We start from the raw sequence: 20,067 nt of genomic DNA, 5'->3' as shown, positions 1-20,067 counted from the left end.
CCTTCACTGTGTGGATTCACAATGGTCTTTTTGATGGAAAGAGATTAGATTCTGGAAGTCTGAAAGCTCTGAAAGCTATCACTTTCTGGTATTTGGTCTTTTCACAGCAACCTCTGGGTAGCAACAGCTCTCTCCATATACCTTAAAAAGATTTAACTACGTGACCTCTTGAAACTTATCAGAAGGAATTTATATAGCAATTCATATTTAAATGGATCCTTAAAATAATTTACTAACAAAAGTAGGTACTTAAAAGAAAACACAAAATATGTAAGGACCCATCAAGAACCATACAACAGGACTCCTGAGCTGGTGAAGGATTTTCCTTTTCCTGTGTGGGCATATAACATAGAATTCATTTTCCTGGACTTAACATTAAAAAAAATATATTTCTTTTATCTTCTTCTGTTTTTACTTTCTAAGAAAAATGATCAGATATTCACACAAACCGCAATTCTACAACCTTGTGTGCAACTCAGGTAAGCACTTGCTCAGGCTGGAAGAGGAGCGGAATTTGTTGGCTTAAAAAACTATAGTGAAAAATTGTTTTAAAGCAGACCAAAGCCTAATAATGTTTTGCATTATTGAAAAATTAACAAAAAATGTGCAGTGCTGTAACTTACCAGTTAAGAAAGCTCACATAATCAACCATGAGGAACAACTCAGTGTACTGAGTGTACAGTTGGAAAGTACTGGCTATGAGTTCTTACAAAGTGGAATATGCCAGGAGTCAGTGTTGGTAGTACAGTGGTGAGCAAAGCTGGCTTCAAACAAAGTTGAATATGCCAGGGACAGACCAACAATCCTAGCAAAAGGTCCACACACTCCATGTGCCACTGTGTCACTAAGTCAATGGCTATCACCCACTAATAATATACTAACTAGCCACCAGAAGTCCTTATTTTTCAGGAGCCTCTTATGCAGTTTATGACATCAGTTTATGACATTTTGGGGGTAATCCTCAAATTACTGCTCTAGATAACCACAAAACACATATTTAAAAGGCCCTTAAAAAAAAAAGGCCCTTTTATACTGCAGGTGTCTATATCATGTATTTTGTTTGAGTAGCCAGAATATGTGATCATAAAATTTGTGATTATAAACTGGTAACTTAGCACACTAGTAAAGCACTAAGTTGGTACACCCTGGAGGTTTCTAAATCTATATGAATTCCTATAATTTATCACCTTACTTTGGCATTCTTGCCAATTCATTTTCTGAGATACCTCATAATGATCACTTGTAAAACTTTAGAACCACAATGACAAATAGCACATTATACTCACAGTGATGCAACTAATAGTCAAAAAAGATGAATTTAAAGAACGTTTTGCTTTAAAAAACTTGCTATAGGTTTTTGTAATGACTCAAGACATGATATTTCCACTGCCCCTCACTTGACAGTACTAACCTCTTCTCTCCCAACTGATACATAACTGCTGTCCCTTCTTTAAATCCACCAAATCTGCCAAATGTATTTTCAGAAAACCCCTGCATTTTTTCATGTTTTTCCCCTACTGAAACATCTTGTGCGCATCACAGTGATCAAATCTTTAACTTGGATCAGGATGGATGAGGGACGGCTGCCTATACAGGGGCACAACTGAACTGAGTTTTGAGTGGCGTTTAAGAGTTAACCCAGCCAAAAGAAGGGAGAGGCGAGTGAGGGCAGTAGCGGGTAGGGATAGGAATCGAGCAAGATAAATCGCTGGTGTTTGGTTGGGTGTGGGAGTAGTGGTGATAGGACCCAGTTTGAGAAGATGCAGGCATGGAGAACTTGGAATGCCATGCTGAATAAGAATTTCACTCCTATAGAGAACAGCAAGAGACTGAAGTAATTTAAATCAGGAAATGATGTGCTGAGATTTTGAAAGTTTACTACCTAGGTGAGGAATGAATTGGAGTGAGGCCAGATTTACCTTCTTGATATAAAGAATCACATATTTTACTACCATTTCTGGCACAGTCCTTCATCAGCACCTCACAAGTTAATGGTTGATTAGTCAATATTTCCTTGTACATTAAAAATATCCTAGTTATACACATTCAGTTTGCACTTAATCCTTCAGGCCTACATCTATCCTGTGGATTACCACAGTGGAGCCAAAATGTGAAGATGATAGTTGCATGTATGCTTTTGTCTTGGAGTGGATGGAAGGTGCTCAAATATTTCCTACTGTTTCTCTGTCATTCTGGGAATATAGAGAGAAAAAAAATTTTCCCCCAAATGCAGGCAGACGCTAAGTGATTAGAAAAGATGACTATGTTCGTTGTGGCAAGGTTGATTCTACATCTGCATAATATATATTTACTGTCATTCTCTTATCTGTATGGCTTGTGTTTTATCTGCAATATTTTGGTATTCTATAAGTTCCTATGATCTGTCAAGAAAAGTTTCCATTTATTTTCCTCCTTCAAAGAAAAAGGTAATCAAGATACAATAATTCGGATGTGATCCTTCTCACCCGTATCCTGTGAACATATTAGTGAGATTTAAGATAAAGTGGGAATAATTTATTAAGCTTCTAATGAGCAGTATTTTCTTCTGGATATCAAGGAATTGCAGAACTTTGATTATGATGCTTTGGCCAATTAATATTGTTAAGCCTAAAGCTGATTACTCCAAGAAAACAAATATGTGAATTCTTTTAATGGTAATGGTGAGCTGTGTTTTCAAATGCTCAAGATTCTTTTTTCTAAATATGCCTTTTCATTTAAGTCTACATATTGATTGGGCTCCCCAGCTCATCTTTAAGCACTTAAGAATAGAGCAACTGTTTTTACGTCCTATATCCAATCACCATTAATGGCATAACACAAAATATACACAATAGATTTTTCAATCATTCTATTATAAGAAGACCTGAAATTCTGCTTATTGTTCTTATATTAATAAGTCAGGGGAGTGAGATGGCTCACTCTAGCACAAAGATTAAGTTTTCTACTAATTGTGTCTATTCCCACTTGCAACACTCCTTTTACTGTTTACTTCCCTAGAAGGAGTGTGGTATTTGTGTCTTCATACATTTGTGTACTGGTACAAAATAGTTGGAGTCCAACATTTATCTCAGAATTGTATAACTTAAAATTCTTGAATGTCATCTGAGATAGTATCAAATGATCTTATTACAGACAATATTAATCAAGTCTGATATATAAATTCCAGAGGTTTTAGCAGCATATTTGTTATACATTATTATCATAGATAGGTTGTCAATAATATGCTTGCTCTCAGAAAAGAAAAAAATTAAGCTTTTAATAATTTCTATTGATCAGACCAGAAATTCAATGAGTGTAAAATTAATGTTGACTATTTGAAGATAAAATAAAGTAAATATGTATGACCTTATTTTAACACATAGGGGAAAAATTTAAAGCTGATATCCAAAACAATTAGGAGAATAAGCCAATGTGAACAACAAATACCTAGAATATCTAATTCAAGTAAGCTGTTCCCATGACTGGAACTTACTAACACAGGGCATAAATAACATTAATGCAGTCTTTTAAAAAGCCTAAGTGAACAGCTGTTTTCTCTTAAGGAAATTTCTTGCACCTTATCTGGGACACATAGAGCAATGTACTTTTATAATCAAACACTGTTAATACTTCCATTGATTCTGAAGCACCCCTACTCACGCCTTCACTCAAGACCTTATCCATAAAAGATGTGTTTTCACCATTTCTAGGGGAGGGGAGTTAATTTTTTTGTAATCACCATGTTGTTAACATTCTATTTCCTTTGACTTATTATAATCAGAAGAATTTCTAAAAAAAAAAAAAAAGGCACTTTTTTTTTTAAGTCATTGCAATTGATCTGCTAGACACTGGCAGACAAGGAAGTACATTAAATCATGTAGCACTACTGACATTTTACAATCACAGCAGCATGGCCATGTCCCTGCCACCCCACCATCTAACTTTTTTTCCTTCTCTCTTGATTTCTCCTGCTTTCTAAATGACCAGTCGCCTCGCTTCCAGAATTGCTTCATTCCTGGCATTCCTTTTCTTGGCAACAAATAATTCATACAGGATTTAAACAATGTCTAACTCCCCCCCCACCCCACCCCGGGCCTCTGCCCCACAAATAATACCTATTAATTGCCTTTTTTGCTACCTTAGCCAATTTTCAGTCTTTTCTCCAAAATTCTTTCTGATTACAGATATTCAAAATATCTTGGCCAGGAAAACCATTTAAGTAAACAGCATGCCTTTGGCTGATTTCCAGAGAAGCTGCAAATTTTATTAGGATATTGTTCATTGTGTTTTATACGTGTCGTATACATACAATAATTTAAAGCATGACTTTCTTCCTTACCCAGGCACCCAAGGGGGAACTGTTGTAATAAGTAAAGTAGTAGTACTTTCAAAGTAAATGTAATAAATAGAATATGGACACTAAAAATTCTTCCCTTTGCTAATACTGTACTTGCAATTCTTAAATGTCTTCTATGTGACTTTTATAAAAGAATTTTTTAAATTTCCTACAATAGAGACTCATCTCACAGTGCTGCTATACACCTCTGTTCCACACACCACCACCCCCCCGCCCCCCACTCCCCCGTCCCCAAGAGTTACAGCCAATTTTTAAATGTTCAACACAATCTAAAATAACAAAAGTTAGAGTAATTTACAATGAAAACCATTCACTTATATAAAGGCATTAGAGAGAAGTTGACAGCTTAAAGACCCTTGCAGGGTATTTATCAACAAATCAGTCACATTTATCTCATCCCTGTTTTCAGCATATTATCTGCTGCCTCAATCTTACAGGTATGTCAACAATTCAGAATTCTCCAGGTCCCTGGAGCTAACAGCAGTTAACACCAGGGTCATTTCTTCCCGGAATTTATGTTGATACAGGATTCTTTCCAGGCCAGCACTGTTTCAACAACTGCCTGTCTGTTTCAACTTTAGAGACAGGATAGTAATACGGAAATAATAAAAACAATACTCACAACCATTAGGAGCCCCCAAACCTTTTCAAAGAACTTTAATTAAACAACATACACAAATCACCCCTGGTAATTGTTCCATGGTGTGTTAACGCTAAATTCCTTTGAAGCTGATTTCCCCTTTGAGTCTCAGAAAGCTGAGGTTTAAAGTAAATAGGTGTTGTTTGTTGCCTTATCTCTCTGCCTGGCTTGCACTTCTGTGTAGGCTGAGTGTATTTCAGCTTGTTGGGAAGCTCCTGTTGCAATAAAAATATTTCAAACACTTTGTTTCTTAGTTGGACTCAAGCAGTTGCCCTAAGCATTGGAGCAGAAGCATCATGACAGTGCCCTTTGTTCTATCTACGATATCAATTCTGTGAACTGTGCAATATTCCTGCTGTTCCCTCCTAGAATGCTCTTCCTCCAAACCCTTCCCTCTGTCCAATCCTACTGAATTTTTGAGACCTAAAATCCCAATTCCTCCAAGAAGCTTTTCAAAATTCCCTTCAGCTAGTAGTCTAACTCATTCTTCTAAACTCTATAATTCGTTGGCTCTTCTTCCTTTGGGTAGCTTACCATTTTTTATTTGATAACGCATTTTTTTAGAGAGAGCATTTTCCTTCTACAGACTTTGAACTCCTTGCTTTAAAGCAAGGAGAGTGTATGTTTAATTCAGCACCTGCATAGTGCCCTGCGTGAAGAACAGACTCACCTGATAGTTCCTGAATTCACCAAACAACATGAATGTGCCATTGTCAAGAGAACAAATCATGTGTGGGTTTGGGACTAAGCGTCCAATAAATATTGAGAGACTGACACATTCTTCATATGTGAAATGGATCTGCATATCTATCTCATATAATTGTTTTAAGGATATAATAAAATGCAAACATATTCTTGAACAGGGTCAGGCACATAGCAGATGCTCGGCAATGCTCCCTTTCCTTCTGTTCATTCCCTGCATTTATTGAATAGTTGATGTCTGGTTGCTCTTCCTAGCCAGCCATTCTCAGAGGGTAAGAAAGGATATTTCAGGTGCATCCCTTGTGTTCCCCTATGCAGAAGCAGCTAATTTGGTTTCAGTTTGGCACTGGACCTGCACAGACTAAAGGGGTGCAATGACTCCACTGGTCAAAAATTGACCTCAGTTGTCCTAGGGTCTTTAGTCAGACTCCTAAATGTAAATATACGTTCTTTTTTCCATGTGCTGTGGCAGTTCTATGTCACTGAGACCTCCCCACTCTCTCAGAACTATATCAGTTTTATTTAAAGGAAAATGGGATGGGGGCTTAGAGAGGCTTAAGGTTTAATTAAAATCCCACTTTCTATTAATTACCAAAAAGCTTAACAATACAGCTGATGAGTAGTTTAAAAATTCAGGCTTGGGAGTTTAAGTACTACCAGTTTTGCTACTTACTACCTGTGGGAAATTGAGTGTTACTTAACTGCTTCGTTTCCTCATCTGTAAAATGGGGATTAAAGCACCCTACCTCACAAGTTTTTTTTTTTTCCTGGAAACATAAGTAACATAATGAATGCAAACCACAGAGTTCAATTCTTGGCACATAGTAGGTACACAATTACATCAACTGTAATTATTAAACATCTCTTTACCTTTCAAGTATGTAAATATTGATTGCCTGATCCTTTAAAATTCTTTTACATAAATGTAAAACAATACAGCTTCGCAGGGTCTGCTGTTTTAAATCTCTGATCTGATCTGCAAGCATTTTTCTTTTTCCTAATGGGTTCTACATTTGCCATTTCTCAAGTTAACTTCCTAGAGAAACAGTTCAACATTGCAGGAAACAACTGATAACCCAACTTAACTGTTTAATTTCTTTCCTCTCGTTTCCATAATAAGCCTAGAATACTTTTATAATGAAAAAATAAATTAAACAACTAGTAAAAGAATTACTGAGTGGCTCTGATCATCTGACTTTTAGCAGGAGAGAAATGATATTTCACGTTCTCTAATTTTCACAACTGGTTTGCCATCTTCTTCCCCTTCCACCTCCTTTGACTATCAGTTACTAATATAGTGTTCTTTGTGTGTGTGTGTGTGTGTGTGTGTGTGTTGTTTTAACTCTGTTCACCTCCAAGTTTAATTTTTCGTAGGTACCAGCGCTGTGCTCACGAGTGCGTTGGCGGGGCGCAGCAAGGCCGGCGGGGCTGCTGCCGGCGGGGCCAAAGTCCCCTTCTTTCTCCTCCTCGTCACCCGTGGGGTGGGGTGATTGTTCCCCAGCCCAAACTCTCCTACCCAATCTTTTCACTTCCTAGATCAACCACTCGCTCAGTACACTGGGTGGAGTGCTCCGAAGTACCTGGGCGAAGCACCACAATCGCAATTTACAGGTTGTAGGAGCGCCAGTGTTTTCAGGTTTTCTTTTTAAAAATATTTATGGAGGTCATAGATCCTTTAAAAATTTTTAGTAAAACCTAGGGGCGCTTTCTCCCAGAAAAATGATCATACCAAATTTCTGCAGAGAATTTCAAAGTATTTACAGACTGCCGGAGCCTCCAGATGAAGTCCCCTGGGGTGGGGGTGGGGGTGGGGGCGGGGGGGCCTAGGGGAATAGGTTAAGAAAGGGAATCTTGGACTGAATTCTTTTCATATATATATATATATATATAAACACTTAATATACGTAGATACATATACGACACATCTGAGTAAGAGTTTGTTTTTAAAAACAGTGCTTTCCCAAAGTAAGCTGGTCTGAGTCTGGAGGCGCGACAGATCGTACAAAGGGCCGGCGACCCACAGGTGGGCAGAACACCAGGTTCCGCACCCTCAGGAAGAAGCGAGTCGAAGCAACTGGGCGCTGAGGGTGAGGGAGGGGGAGGGAAGGGATAAGGAGCAGGGTGGGGGCGGTACAGGGCACAGCGGGGCTCCACTCACCGTTGCCCACGAAACTGCGGCCCTTCCGGGCCAGGGTCTGCTGCACCTGCTCCTGGATCCGCAGGCTCTTGACCGCCTGGCCGCTGCTCCCCACCAGCCTCAGCTTGGCCTCGGAGGGCAAGGCCAGGCTGGAGCTGTCCAGCTGCCCCAGGATCTGCTGGCCCAGGACTGTACGGATGTAGCCGCACTCAGCCGAGGAGCCTAGAGCTGCCATGGGGCCGGAGCTGGCGACCAAGCCACGCGCCTGCCGCGAGACCTGCGGGCGAAGCTGCGGCGGAGCCCGGGGCACTGGTACGAGCCCCGCCCCGCCACGCCGGCCCCGCCTCCGGCCCCGCCTTCGCGCCGGTGAGAGGCCAGAGCTGCGGCGAGCGAAGCCTCGGGAATCCTGGCGCTGGGCCTTTGCCCGGGAGAGGGGGCGCGGCTCCAGCGCGGCAAGCGCAATCCGCCAGGGAGCTGGGCCGCGCGGGCCGCGCGCGCCGACACCTGACTAGTTGAACTCCTTGCAGGGAAACGGGAGAGGGGCGCGGTCCGCCCCAGGGCGTGCACACTCTCTGAGTCACCTCGGATCCTGTGGCCCGGGGCCGCGCACCGCTCTCTTTGCCTCGCCCGGCCTCGGCCCAGCCCTCGAAAAGGATGTGATTTCTGCTTGATTGCTCAAGGGCCGACCTCCAGGCACGTGCACCCTGGAGAGTCACTTCTGTTCTTGGGCTCGGGTTTGCCTCTGGGATCCGGGAGTGAGTAGTCTATCTGGTTAGTCAGGCTCTGTCAGACTGTTCGAAACATTTCGTGGACCTGGGGTGAGAAGGGGCTATTTGGTCAGGCGGAAAAGGAAGTAGGAGGGAAATGTGCCAAGAAGATGTCTTGTGTAAAATAAGACATTTTAAAATTGTTTGTTTGTTTTGTTTTTCCTTTAGTACAGTTTCAGGGACTGTGTCCTTTTTTTGCACAGATGCCGTCCCGTAAACCTATGTTTTTCCTCACTGAGAGTTTCTGTTTTCTCTTGCACATACTCAAATTGTACCCAGTACACTCTTGCTCACCCACTCCTCTCTTAGGAACACACCCACACAGAGAAACTCCAATAAGAGAGCACACCTGCAATAGGTGATACTTTCTAACAGCCCTGCTAACGTTGATGAAGTCCTCTTTATGATAGGCTCTTTGTAGGGGTCCCATGGAAGGAGCCTCTGACTTTCAGTCCTATCTTCCACAACTTATACTTACCCGGCTATTAGTTATGTTTCACACTTAGTTGACTTCTGAGAACTTGAGAGCTAAGCTCAACAGAAAGAGTCCTTGACCTTAAAGTTTACAACAAAGCCACTCCATTCGTCCTGCTTTCCCTCTTTAGACTTGAGAAGCAGAAAGAAAACACCTACCCCTGGTATTAAGATAATCTTCCTTTTGATTGCTTGGGATTGTATGTCCACTTTCCCTCAAATCACTCAGTTATTGCAGAACCCCACTTATTCAGTGGCTGGAGAACACAGCTTCCCCTGTCCTCATTTTCCTACAGCATACCCTTCTATCTTCACACACACACTTAATGCACAGGTATAAGGCCTTCCGGGGGTGAAGAGGAAATCAAGGGGCGCAAAGCCTGGACAGCTGGAGCGGTGATAGCTCTGCCACCCTTTGTCAGCTTAAGTGAAGCCATGTGGATGGTGGGTCTTGGATGCAATTCCTTCTATCCCTGCAGGACCAGTCTTGTGAAGAACTCAATTATATAGCCAGATGTAAACATCCAAACCTGGTGCTGAGATTCAACTGAAAAGAGAAGGGTGAACTGAAGGGGAAGTGATATAGAGACTTCCAACATCAAACTCCATTCCTGTTCCCTTCTTCTTCCTCTCCCCCCTCCCTACTCCCGGCCTCCTGTGGCAGCTCTGTGAATGCTGCTTTGAAAGACAATTTCAGTACCTGCCCCACAGGGTCAGCTGGGTCATTCTTTGTTTTTTGTACCTGGAGAGCCATAACTTACAAGGTCAGCTCTGTTTCCATCTAGATCCTTCACCACGGGGGTGGAGAGGAATGTTTCTCATTTATTTATTTGATTGAGCCAAACTTCATTTACTTTTTTCCTCTCAAATTGATTTTTTTTCCAAGTGTGATGTTGTAACTGACTAGCCTAATAGCCTATTGAGCACGTAGACATCTTGGTATTGGGTAGTTGCATGATTTGACAGGATGGTTAAAAGCACAGCTTGTGAATGAGGCAGATCTGGGTTCAAATCTTAACTTGTCCTTTGTATACAGAGTGGCCTTAAGCAAGTTTCTTTACATTTTTAAGCCTCAATCCTCTTAACTGTAAAATGGGAGTAATAAAAATACCTACCATGAAGTGCTGCTGTGAGGATTAAATAAGTGGTTCATAAGAAACACCCAATGAATAATTGCTCGGTACTCTTTAACAAACATCCTCCTGAGATCCAGTTTTGGATTTCCTCACCTCCTTCAGGTCTCTGTTCATATGTCAACTTATCATTTGGATGAGATGCTTTCTCTCTCTCTCTCTTTCTCACACACACACACACAGTCACTATTTGCCTTCTCTGCTTCATTTTTCTTCATAGACTTATTTTCATACACATGCTTTATGTTTAATTTATTTGTTGTTTCCCTACTGGACTGTAAACTCCATGTGAGCAGGGACTGTTTTGTCCACAGCTGTCTCTAGGACCTAGAATAGGGCACATAGTAGAAGATAGAGATATGTTGAATGAATGAATGAATGATGTATAAAAACACTTATATATTACATGAGTACTCAACAACTGTTAGTATTTAGGTATTCTACTAGTTAGCTATGTAATAGTCCCTGTAAATAAAAAACAAACTAAACTGAGGTAATTTTTGAATGCTTTCAGAATTCAATGATTTATTAGAATAATCCCTTTGAAAATAAGGTAAACATAGAAATTAATTAAAAGAATAACTTTGGAGGTGAGAATCCTATTGCAATAACAATGGTTATTTACAAGGTAAGAAATGCAGACTCTGGCATTGTGCCCCCAAACATAGTCTAGATGTACTTCTGTTCCAACAGAGTGCAGGCCCTGTCATTTTCTCTGCATTTACTGGGAAAGCTGCCTAGCCGATTTCCTAAACTGTGAGCAATACATGTGAGATAACTGCTAATCGTAGTTTCTAGCCAACAAATTGAAGCGTGGAAATTAAACACTATGAATACTTTTGTGGTGTTTTGCTGTTCTACAATCTGCTACTTTTTAGTGTTTAGGTTCAGTTTTGAAAACTCTTCCATCTCTTTTTTTTTCATTTACCAACAGAATCTGATAAAAGGAAAAAAGAAAGTAAAATCACAGGAAGTTTGAAGTGGAGTGTAAATAACAGATAACAATTATGAGGCTACAGTTCCTTCTGCTGGAAACCTACAATAAGGATTCAAAAATTCTTGAGTTTTAAACTTGCATTTTTATCTGATTTACACACTATAGCCTTAAAACACTAATCTGTTATTGTTTTCAAATCTATAGTTAGGGCTTCCTCAGTATAATCTCTACTTTCTTTAACCATATATAAATTCCAATATGAAAAATCCAGGAAGTCACTAAAAGACTAAACATAGTATAAATTTTAGAGCAGAAATAATATTTTAGTAGAAAACATTAAAGAACATTAATGGCACCAAAACTCTTTGGTTCAGATTTAAAAAATAAACTCTAACATTTTCATGAGTATCTTCCCTTATGACATATTTTCCTGTTACTATTTGTAGGCTACTAATATCTATTGCTTTTAAAACCTATTTCCTAGGAATTCCCTGGCAGTCCAGTAGTTAGGACTTGGTGATTTCACTGCAGAGGGCCCGGGGTTGATCCCTGCTTGGGGAACTAAGATCCCTGCAAGCCTCGCAGCCCGGGCAAATAAATAAATAAATAAAACGTATTTCCTAAATTAGTGTAAGAAACCTGGCAGATAGAAAATTTAATATAAACCACGGGCTTTATTTCCTCTTTTAGCAAATGGATATGTCGCCAAGGCAATGGTAGCAGGTTTATCTTTAGCCACATATAATGAGGCTGGATCAGGAGTGGAAAAGGAAGCTCTGAACATGAAGATGCTGAACACCACTCTCTGATGGGGACTTTCAACAGCAGTGAGGGTTAAAGTGTTTATCTTTAATGCAGACGTTCATTTTATTTGCTATTTTGGATATATTGTGAGTGTGTAGGTCTGAAAATTATTCTTTTTAAAAGACCCCAAATATGATGTGGGAGATGGAAACCAGGTGGGCAACCATGAGGGCTAGCAATGAGCAATTTGTTCATACAGAGGCTTTCAAAAGTTCCTTTCATGACTCATGAGCCTGTATGCTTTCGGTACATCAGTTAAAACTAGTACCTTCTGGGTGGATGACTACAGCTGATACATTAATGGTTGTCAGATCTTCCATCTCATGGCCAAAGAGGCTGAAGGGAGGGAACAATTTGGTGGATTTCCACCATAAATTTTTGGCTTCCTATGAGACAATGTTTCTTACTTCTTTGTCTCTGCCGCAGAACCTAGCAATGAGATTACTAGCAGGTGCTCAATAAATAGTTAATTGAATGTAACCTCTCACCTATGGGCATTTTGATTAATTAGCTTGCCTCAGAGGGGGCCCAGGTGCAGCTGGGGATCCTGAAGGCGGTGGCTTGGCCTGAAACAAAAATCTCAAAGTGACTTGAGTGCCCAAGGGAGCACAATGTTTAGTGTTTTTAAGCTTATGAAGCTATGAAGCTTAAGTTTATGAAGGTATCAGAGAAATTTGGTAGAATTGATTTTTTGTAACTTTGTAGAACAGCGGTCCCCAACTTTTTGGCATCAGGGACCGGTTTCATGGAAGACAATTTTTCCACGGTGTGGGGGGCATGGTTCAGGTGGCAATTCGAGGGATAGGGAGCGATGGGGGAGAGCAGACGAAGCTTTGCTTGCTTGCACACCGCTCACCTCCTGCTGTGTGACCCGGTTCCTAGCAGGTGGCAGACCGGTACCGTGGTTTGGGACCACTGTTGTAGAGGATCTAGCACCTCAGCATCATGTATTGTTTAAATTTTTAAAATTATTGCACTATACACTTTTTGAGTGCTTTGAAAATTATTTGAATACATGATAGTGATTGATATACGTGTATGTATATTCAGTGACAAATAAATTATCTGTATTTTAGACTTGTCTCCTTTTTCGATACATACTATTATTTTTTTGCAATTCCAAAAACTGAAGTATTATATTCCATGTAGAAAAATAATACAGGCTTTGATTTTAAAGGCCTCATCACCCACCATTTTTCCTTCACAAATATTATCATAGAATGATATTGGGCTGGCCAAAAAGTACCTTCGTTTTTAAAGTAACTGTGTACGGCCCCGGGCGTCCCCGGGAGTCCCGACCAGCAGGACAAATCCTTGTGAGTCCGAGGAGGAACCTGTGGGGGTTGAAAAAAGGGGGAAGGGCAGGAGACGCGAAAGAATGGAGGCAAGACAGAATCCTGATCAAGCCTCAAACTTTTATTGCTACGGTAGCTGTATTTATACACTGCAGAGAAAGGGGGGCGGGATTCAGAATGAGGGAAGTACTTGGCTAATCATCATTGGTGCTGCGTGCGCGGGCTTTCATTTTAGGCGCGAACTTCTATCTCATAAATCAGGAAGAGAAGCAGGGTGTCGGCCATCTTCTAATGGCAAAAACTTCTTGGCTCCCAACATTTCCTCCCTTTTTATTTCTTTTAAGGAGGTGGGCATTAACCGAGTGAGGGAGTAGTGACCTGAATCCTCCCGTGGACAAGGTATGTGTGTCCACACTCATCGGCTCTTGGTATCTTTTGGGGAGGAGAGGCAGAGCCAAAGATAATCTTAGCTACCAAAAGCCAAAAACAATGTTTAGATACCAACCTCTATCATAATTCAGGTATACTCACAGGGAATAACAGAGATTACCTTGTATATACATATATACACGTTTTCCCTTGTGCATGCTTTGCTGCCACACTCAACTCGGTACCCATACCCTCCATCAAAGAGGGGGGTAGGCATGTCTCTGTTTCATGCCGCTCCAGTGGAGGGGCAGCCAGAATCATCCTTTGGTTCTGCTTCTGTAATGGCGAGGCGATGGTAATGTATGAGGTTAAATTTTGAGGTAAGTGGGGAGTGCTTTCAGCCTGTCCAACAACCAGCAAAGATGACAGGATCAGGGTCACAACGGATAGCTCATGTCGTCTCTGCCGCTCTTTCAATATTAGGAGGGTCTCCATCTTTTTCTGAAAAAGAAAAAGAAATACAATCTCAGGGAAAAGGGCCCTGGATAAAATTTATTACTTTATAGAACTTATAGGTTTAATAAGGCGCTCAGGCAACCAGCGTGCTCCACCTTCTTTGGTATTATATACACATGCGGATCCCCTCCCCCAGATGAGGAGTGGATCGGGTCCGTGCCATTTAAAGGTCAAAGGGTCTTTCCACATAACTTGTGCATATTGATTTTTAGTTTCTTGATGCCAAAGGCGATCGGCGGCAGATCTACCATTATTATCTAATTGTAAAAAATTAATTACAAACAGGGCATGACTAAGAATATTTTTTGGGGAATTTTTTGTAGCAGTTAAATCATTATTTTTAAGCTTGGAAATGGTATTTTTAAGGGTTTGATGGGCTCTTTCTACTATGCCTTGACCCTGGGGGTTATATGGAATTCCCGTAAGATGTTTTATTTGAAGCCGGGTGCAAAAATCTTGGAAAGCCTGGGAGGTATACCCAGGCCCATTATCTGTTTTAATTATTTGAGGCTTGCCTAAAACTGTAAAACATTGGAGCACATGTGAAATAATGGTTTTTGTGGCTTCTCCTCCCTGAAGGGAGGCATATATAAAGCCGCTAAAGGTATCAATGGACACATGAATAAATTTTAATTTTCCAAATTTAGCAAGATGGGTAACATCCATCTGCCAGATTTCATTAGGTAATAGACCTCTTGGGTTTACCCCAAGATGTGGAAGAGGTAAAAATGTAACGCACCCTGGACAATTTTTTACAATTTGTCTTGATTGTTCTCGAGTAAGCTTAAACATTAAGCGAAGAGTATATGCATTAACATGATGTAGCTGATGAAATTGAGTAGCTTGAGAAACAGAATCAGAGGTTACGGTGCACATCAGGCGGGCATTTTTATCAGCTAAATCATTGCCCTGAGAGAGGGGTCCAGGAAGATCTGTATGAGCCCTAAGATGATCAATAAAAAAAGGCGCTTGTCTTCGAAGTATAAGACTTTGAAGTTGTTGAAAAAGGGGAACAGCATTGGAAGAGGGTTTAATATATGGAACAGTTTCTAAAAGGGGGACGGACAAAGCTATATATGAGCTGTCCGTATATAAATTAAAGGGGATATTCTGTAACATCTCAAAAACCTGAAGAATGGCAAAAAGCTCAACAAGTTGTGCTGATAAAAAGGGGGACTGTACCCTATAGGGCTGATTATTTATAACAAATACAGCAACACCGGATGATGATCCATCAGTGAATACTAGGGCAGCATCTCCCAGAGGAACAGCAGAAGTGATTTTGGGAAATATAAACAGATGTTTTCTAGCAAACTGAAGGAGCTTATCAGGTGGATAATGATTATCAATATTACCCTGAAAGGAGGATAAGGAAACAAGCCATTTATCATCAGTTTGTAATAACCAACTAAGCTCTTCTTTGGTATAGGGGAGAATCAAATGATCAGGATCTCTGCCAAAAAATTGACGGCTTTTTTCTCTGCCCAAAGTAAGAACCTGTGCTACTAAGGAAGGGTAGGTCTTAAGCACTTTATTAGGAGATACGGACAAATGTATCCACAAGAGGGGATGATCTTGCCATAGGACTCCAGTGGGTGTATGTGCAGTGGCACAAATAATCAAACTAAAGGGACGACCATAATCTAAAAAGGTAATCTGTTGACATCTAATGGCCTTTTCTACTAATTGAAGAGAATTTTTAGCCTCCTTAGTCAGCCTACGGGGTGACAAGGGATCTGATGGCCCTTGTAAAATTTCGAATAAGGGTTTTAACTCTCCCGTAGTAAGTTTAAGATACGGTCGTAGCCAATTAATATCTCCCAAAAATTTTTGAAAATCATTGAGGGTTTGCAAATGTGATACTTGTATGTGTATCTTTTGAGTGGTAATTATTTTTTTGTTTAATTCGAAACCAAGATAATAGTATGGATCTTTTAATTGTACCTTATTTGAAGCAATTTGAAGGCCAGAGGAAGCAAGATTATCTTTTAAATCTTGATAACACTTAAGGAGTTCATCAGTTGATTTTCCAGCCAAAAGAATATCATCCATATAATGAATGATATAGATACCAGGCCAACGAGCCCTAAGAGGGTCTACAGCTTGTGCAACAAATTTTTGACATAAGGTGGGGCTATTGGCCATACCCTGCGGGAGGACCTTCCATTGAAAACGTGGCATTGGGCCTTTAAAATTAATTACTGGGAGACTAAATGCAAAACGCTCTCTATCCTGAGGATGGAGAGGGATAGTAAAAAAACAATCTTTAAGATCAATAATGATTTTAAAATAGCCAGCTGGAATGGCAATAGGAGAAGGCAAGCCAGGCTGTAAAGCTCCCATAGTAAACATTGTTTTATTAATTTCCCTAAGATCTTGGAGAAGTCGCCATGAGCCAGATCTCTTTTTTATCACAAATATAGGGGTATTCCATGGCGAAGTAGTGGCTTCTAAATGTCCAGCGGCCAATTGTTCCTGCACTAACTTTGTGGCAGCTGTAAGTTTTTCTTCTGTTAGAGGCCATTGGTCCACCCAAACGGGATCATTAGTTTTCCATCGTATTTTGTCCGCATGGGGCACAGGAAGGTCAATGGCCGCTAAGAAAAAGGCGAACTGCCTAGGCCCTGGCGATTTATGTTAGATGCCAGGGAAATAGGTCGTGTAATACCCTGATTATTTTTTCCTAAGCCTAAGCCTGGTAGAAACCCTTGGTTTAGCATTTGTTGGGTCACCACCTCATTGGGGCTGGCCATGATTAACTTTAATTGTGACAGGATGTCACGTCCCCAAAGATTCAACGGGATATGTGGCAAAATATAAGGTTGTACCTGTCCAGTATTACCTTCAGTATCTATCCATGTAAGAACTTTAGAACTCCGTTTAGGATTGGTAGAATGTCCTATGCCTTGTAAATGAGTTATAGACACTGTACAAGGCCAAGAGGAGGGCCAATATTTTTCCGAAATAATTGTTGCATCGGCTCCTGTATCGACTAAACCCTCAAATTTCTTTCCATCTAACCACAGGGTTAGGAGCGGCCTTTCAGGAGTAATTTGTTGGACCCAATAAACATCTGAGGAGCCAAAAGCAGCATCTGCTCTAGGACAATTAGTATGGCTCTTATTTAAAGAATTTAGGGGCAACAATACTAACTGTGCTATCCTTTGACCTTTAGGGATTGATATAGGGCCTTGTAAAGCAGATGCCAAAAGGGTAATTTGACCTGAATAATCATTATCAATAACACCAGGTATAATTTGGAGGCCAGCCAAAGCGGAACTACCTCTTCCTAAAATTAAACCAAAAGTATTTGGGGGCAGGGGGCCATAAACTTCTGTGGGAATTGGTTGTACTCCTTGTTCTGGGACTAATATTGAGTCGGTGGAGGCACAGAGGTCCAATCCTGCGCTTCCGGGTGTGGCTCGACAGAGGGAGCCAACATCTGGGTGCAGGGAACTTGTCCAGATTTTTGAGGAACAAACCGAATTGCCCCTTGGTTTGGTTCCAAGGAAGGGGCCAGGGGCTGGCCCCGTGAAAAGTTTCCCTGTTTTTTGGGGAGCAATTGGCCATTTATATCCGTTTTTGAAAAACATTCTGAAGACCAATGTTTGCCTCTTTTACAACGAGGGCAAACGGTGGTGGGAGGAGCCCGGGATTGATATTGGGGTTGTTGTGGGTTAGCCTTTAATGACTGTCCTTGTCTATGTAATGAACAATTCCCGGCAAAATGTCCAGGTTGTTTGCAATTATAGCAAGTTTTTTGTTGTTTATCTAGGACGGATGTATCTTTAATAAAATCTTTTAGAGCAGCTCCAATCGCAAGACCAACAGAATGGGAGGGACCAATTCCGGAGCACAACTTAATGTAATCAGCCAGGCTACCACCACGATGAGCCCGAAGGGCAGCTTGGCAGGCCGGATTGGCATTTTCATAAGCTAAATGTTTAACAAAGGCATTATCAGTTTCACTATCACCCACTACACGCTCGGCGGCGTCCGTGAGGCGGCTAATAAACTCACAATAAGGCTCTTCTGGTCCCTGGCGAATTTTTGCCAAGGAAGTTGTGGGCGAACCCTTAGGCGGAAGACGGCGCCAGGCCTTAAGGCCAGCATGTTGTATTTGAGCCAACAAACCAGGGGGAAAAGCAGCCTGAGACTCATTGGATTCATAGGGGGGACGGCCAAGTAATTTATCTCGGGTCCATGATCGGGAAGTTCTGTTTTCAGCATTTCTTTGGGCAGTTTCTCTACAATTTTCTGCAAATTCAGTGCGCCATAAAACAAAATCTCCCCCAGAAAGGGTGGTCCGAGCCAGGGTAAGCCAATCATTTGGGGTCAGCCAGCGATCGCTTAATCCCTCCAAGATTGCCAATGTATAAGGGGCTGTGGGCCCATAATTATTGACAGCAGATTTTAAATCTTTTATATGTTTTAAATTGAGGCGGCGATATTTATGTTCAAAAGGGCCGCCCCCAGAAGAATTATGAATATCTGGTCCCTCATCAGGTTCAGGAGATTCTTCTCCCTCTTCCTCTTCCCCTTCCTCACTATCTTCAGCTTGAATTTCACCTTGAGTGGGTAAATTTTGACTGCGAGTAACAGGGAAGGCTAACTTAATGGATCCTGGTTTTTGTCGAAGCGGGGGTTTATTGGGACCGTTCGAGACATTAAAAGAAGTAAGCTCCACCTCAAGGGCCTTAAGCTCCTTTAGGAGATCCAAGCGTTCCCGTTTTTGTTGTAAAACATCTCTCAAAGAGGAAATTTCCTGGGTTAAGGCCATCTTAGCCTGTCGAAGGGGATCAATCAGGGGGGCAATGGGAGCAGGGGCGCTAAAGGCAGGCATCTGATGAGGAGTATTATAAGATGGTGGAGGCTTCAAAAGGGGGAATCCCCAGGGATCATCATTGCGATGATAACGAGCAGCCTGCTCATCGAGAGTTTCCTGATCTTGGGGGGAAAGCTGGTCATCATTGGGATCACCCTTAATAGCAGTAAGGGAAGGATAAATCTTTGGGATAACTTTATCATCTGTGGGATAATGATGACCGGTTTCTGGAATTTTTGGGAACTCTTCATTTGAACCCATATCAATGGTAACAGATGGACAAGCTGAATGGAGACGAGAGGCTGCTTTAAGAATTGTTTCCCCGGTCTCTACAACCTTTTGGACATCGGGGTCAAAAAAATGACCCATGAGAATCTCCCTAATTAAATTCCAATACGAAAATGCAGTCACAGGCACTTTAGAAGGCCCAAAGGTTTGATAATAATCATTTAAACAATTTCCTACACGATTCCAGCATTTTTTATCTATTGTCCCTTCCTGTGGGAACCATGGGCAAACATCAGACAAGAACATAAAAAATTCACGCAAATCTTTTTTTCTAGCCTTAATCTTCCGCATCTTGAGGGAATCCTCGATCCCCTGAAGAAAGAGTTCATGGGAACTCAATTCCTGTCCCATATTTATAGCTCCGCTTACCTTATCCTCAGGTCACGACTGCCGAAGGGCGGCCAGTCCTCCGGGGACCTAATCAAGCTGCACTTTCGAGTAAGTCTCGCGGCGGCTCAGTGGGTGCCTGGCCAGGCGTTCGTAAGCGTGCTACCTCCGTCAGGATCCGTTCCTCGAGCCCCACGTTGGGCGCCAATTGTGTACGGCCCCGGGCGTCCCCGGGAGTCCCGACCAGCAGGACAAATCCTTGTGAGTCCGAGGAGGAACCTGTGGGGGTTGAAAAAAGGGGGAAGGGCAGGAGACGCGAAAGAATGGAGGCAAGACAGAATCCTGATCAAGCCTCAAACTTTTATTGCTACGGTAGCTGTATTTATACACTGCAGAGAAAGGGGGGCGGGATTCAGAATGAGGGAAGTACTTGGCTAATCATCATTGGTGCTGCGTGCGCGGGCTTTCATTTTAGGCGCGAACTTCTATCTCATAAATCAGGAAGAGAAGCAGGGTG

The 20,067-nt window shown here is 41.5% G+C and overlaps 2 protein-coding genes across 2 annotated transcripts in view; both read right to left on the bottom strand.

Annotated features, from left to right (window-relative positions):
• PKP2 (plakophilin 2) overlaps nucleotides 1-8,079 on the bottom strand; it is an 86,378-nt gene extending 78,299 nt beyond the window's left edge. The window contains exon 1 of the mRNA XM_060166585.1: nucleotides 7,837-8,079. Within this exon, the coding sequence (XP_060022568.1) occupies nucleotides 7,837-8,050 (214 nt within the window). The 5' untranslated portion in view covers nucleotides 8,051-8,079. The remainder of the gene's footprint in view (nucleotides 1-7,836) is intronic.
• Nucleotides 8,080-17,477: 9,398 nt separating this feature from the next.
• LOC132529996 (endogenous retrovirus group K member 6 Gag polyprotein-like) lies at nucleotides 17,478-19,574 on the bottom strand. Its single transcript, XM_060167066.1, has one exon. The coding sequence runs from the start codon at nucleotides 19,572-19,574 to the stop codon at nucleotides 17,478-17,480; it is 2,097 nt and encodes a 698-aa protein (XP_060023049.1).
• Nucleotides 19,575-20,067: the final 493 nt, after the last annotated feature.

Source organism: Lagenorhynchus albirostris, chromosome 11 (genome assembly GCF_949774975.1).
Source record: "Lagenorhynchus albirostris chromosome 11, mLagAlb1.1, whole genome shotgun sequence".
Lineage (NCBI taxonomy): Eukaryota > Metazoa > Chordata > Mammalia > Artiodactyla > Delphinidae > Lagenorhynchus > Lagenorhynchus albirostris.
The sequence above is the reverse complement of the archived record's forward strand: the minus strand, read 5'-3'. Positions and strand labels throughout refer to the sequence as shown.

Coding starts and splice junctions, on each gene's coding strand:
- LOC132529996 (XM_060167066.1), bottom strand. CDS start 19,574: ATGGGACAGGAATTGAGTTCCCATGAACTCTTTCTTCAGGGGATCGAG.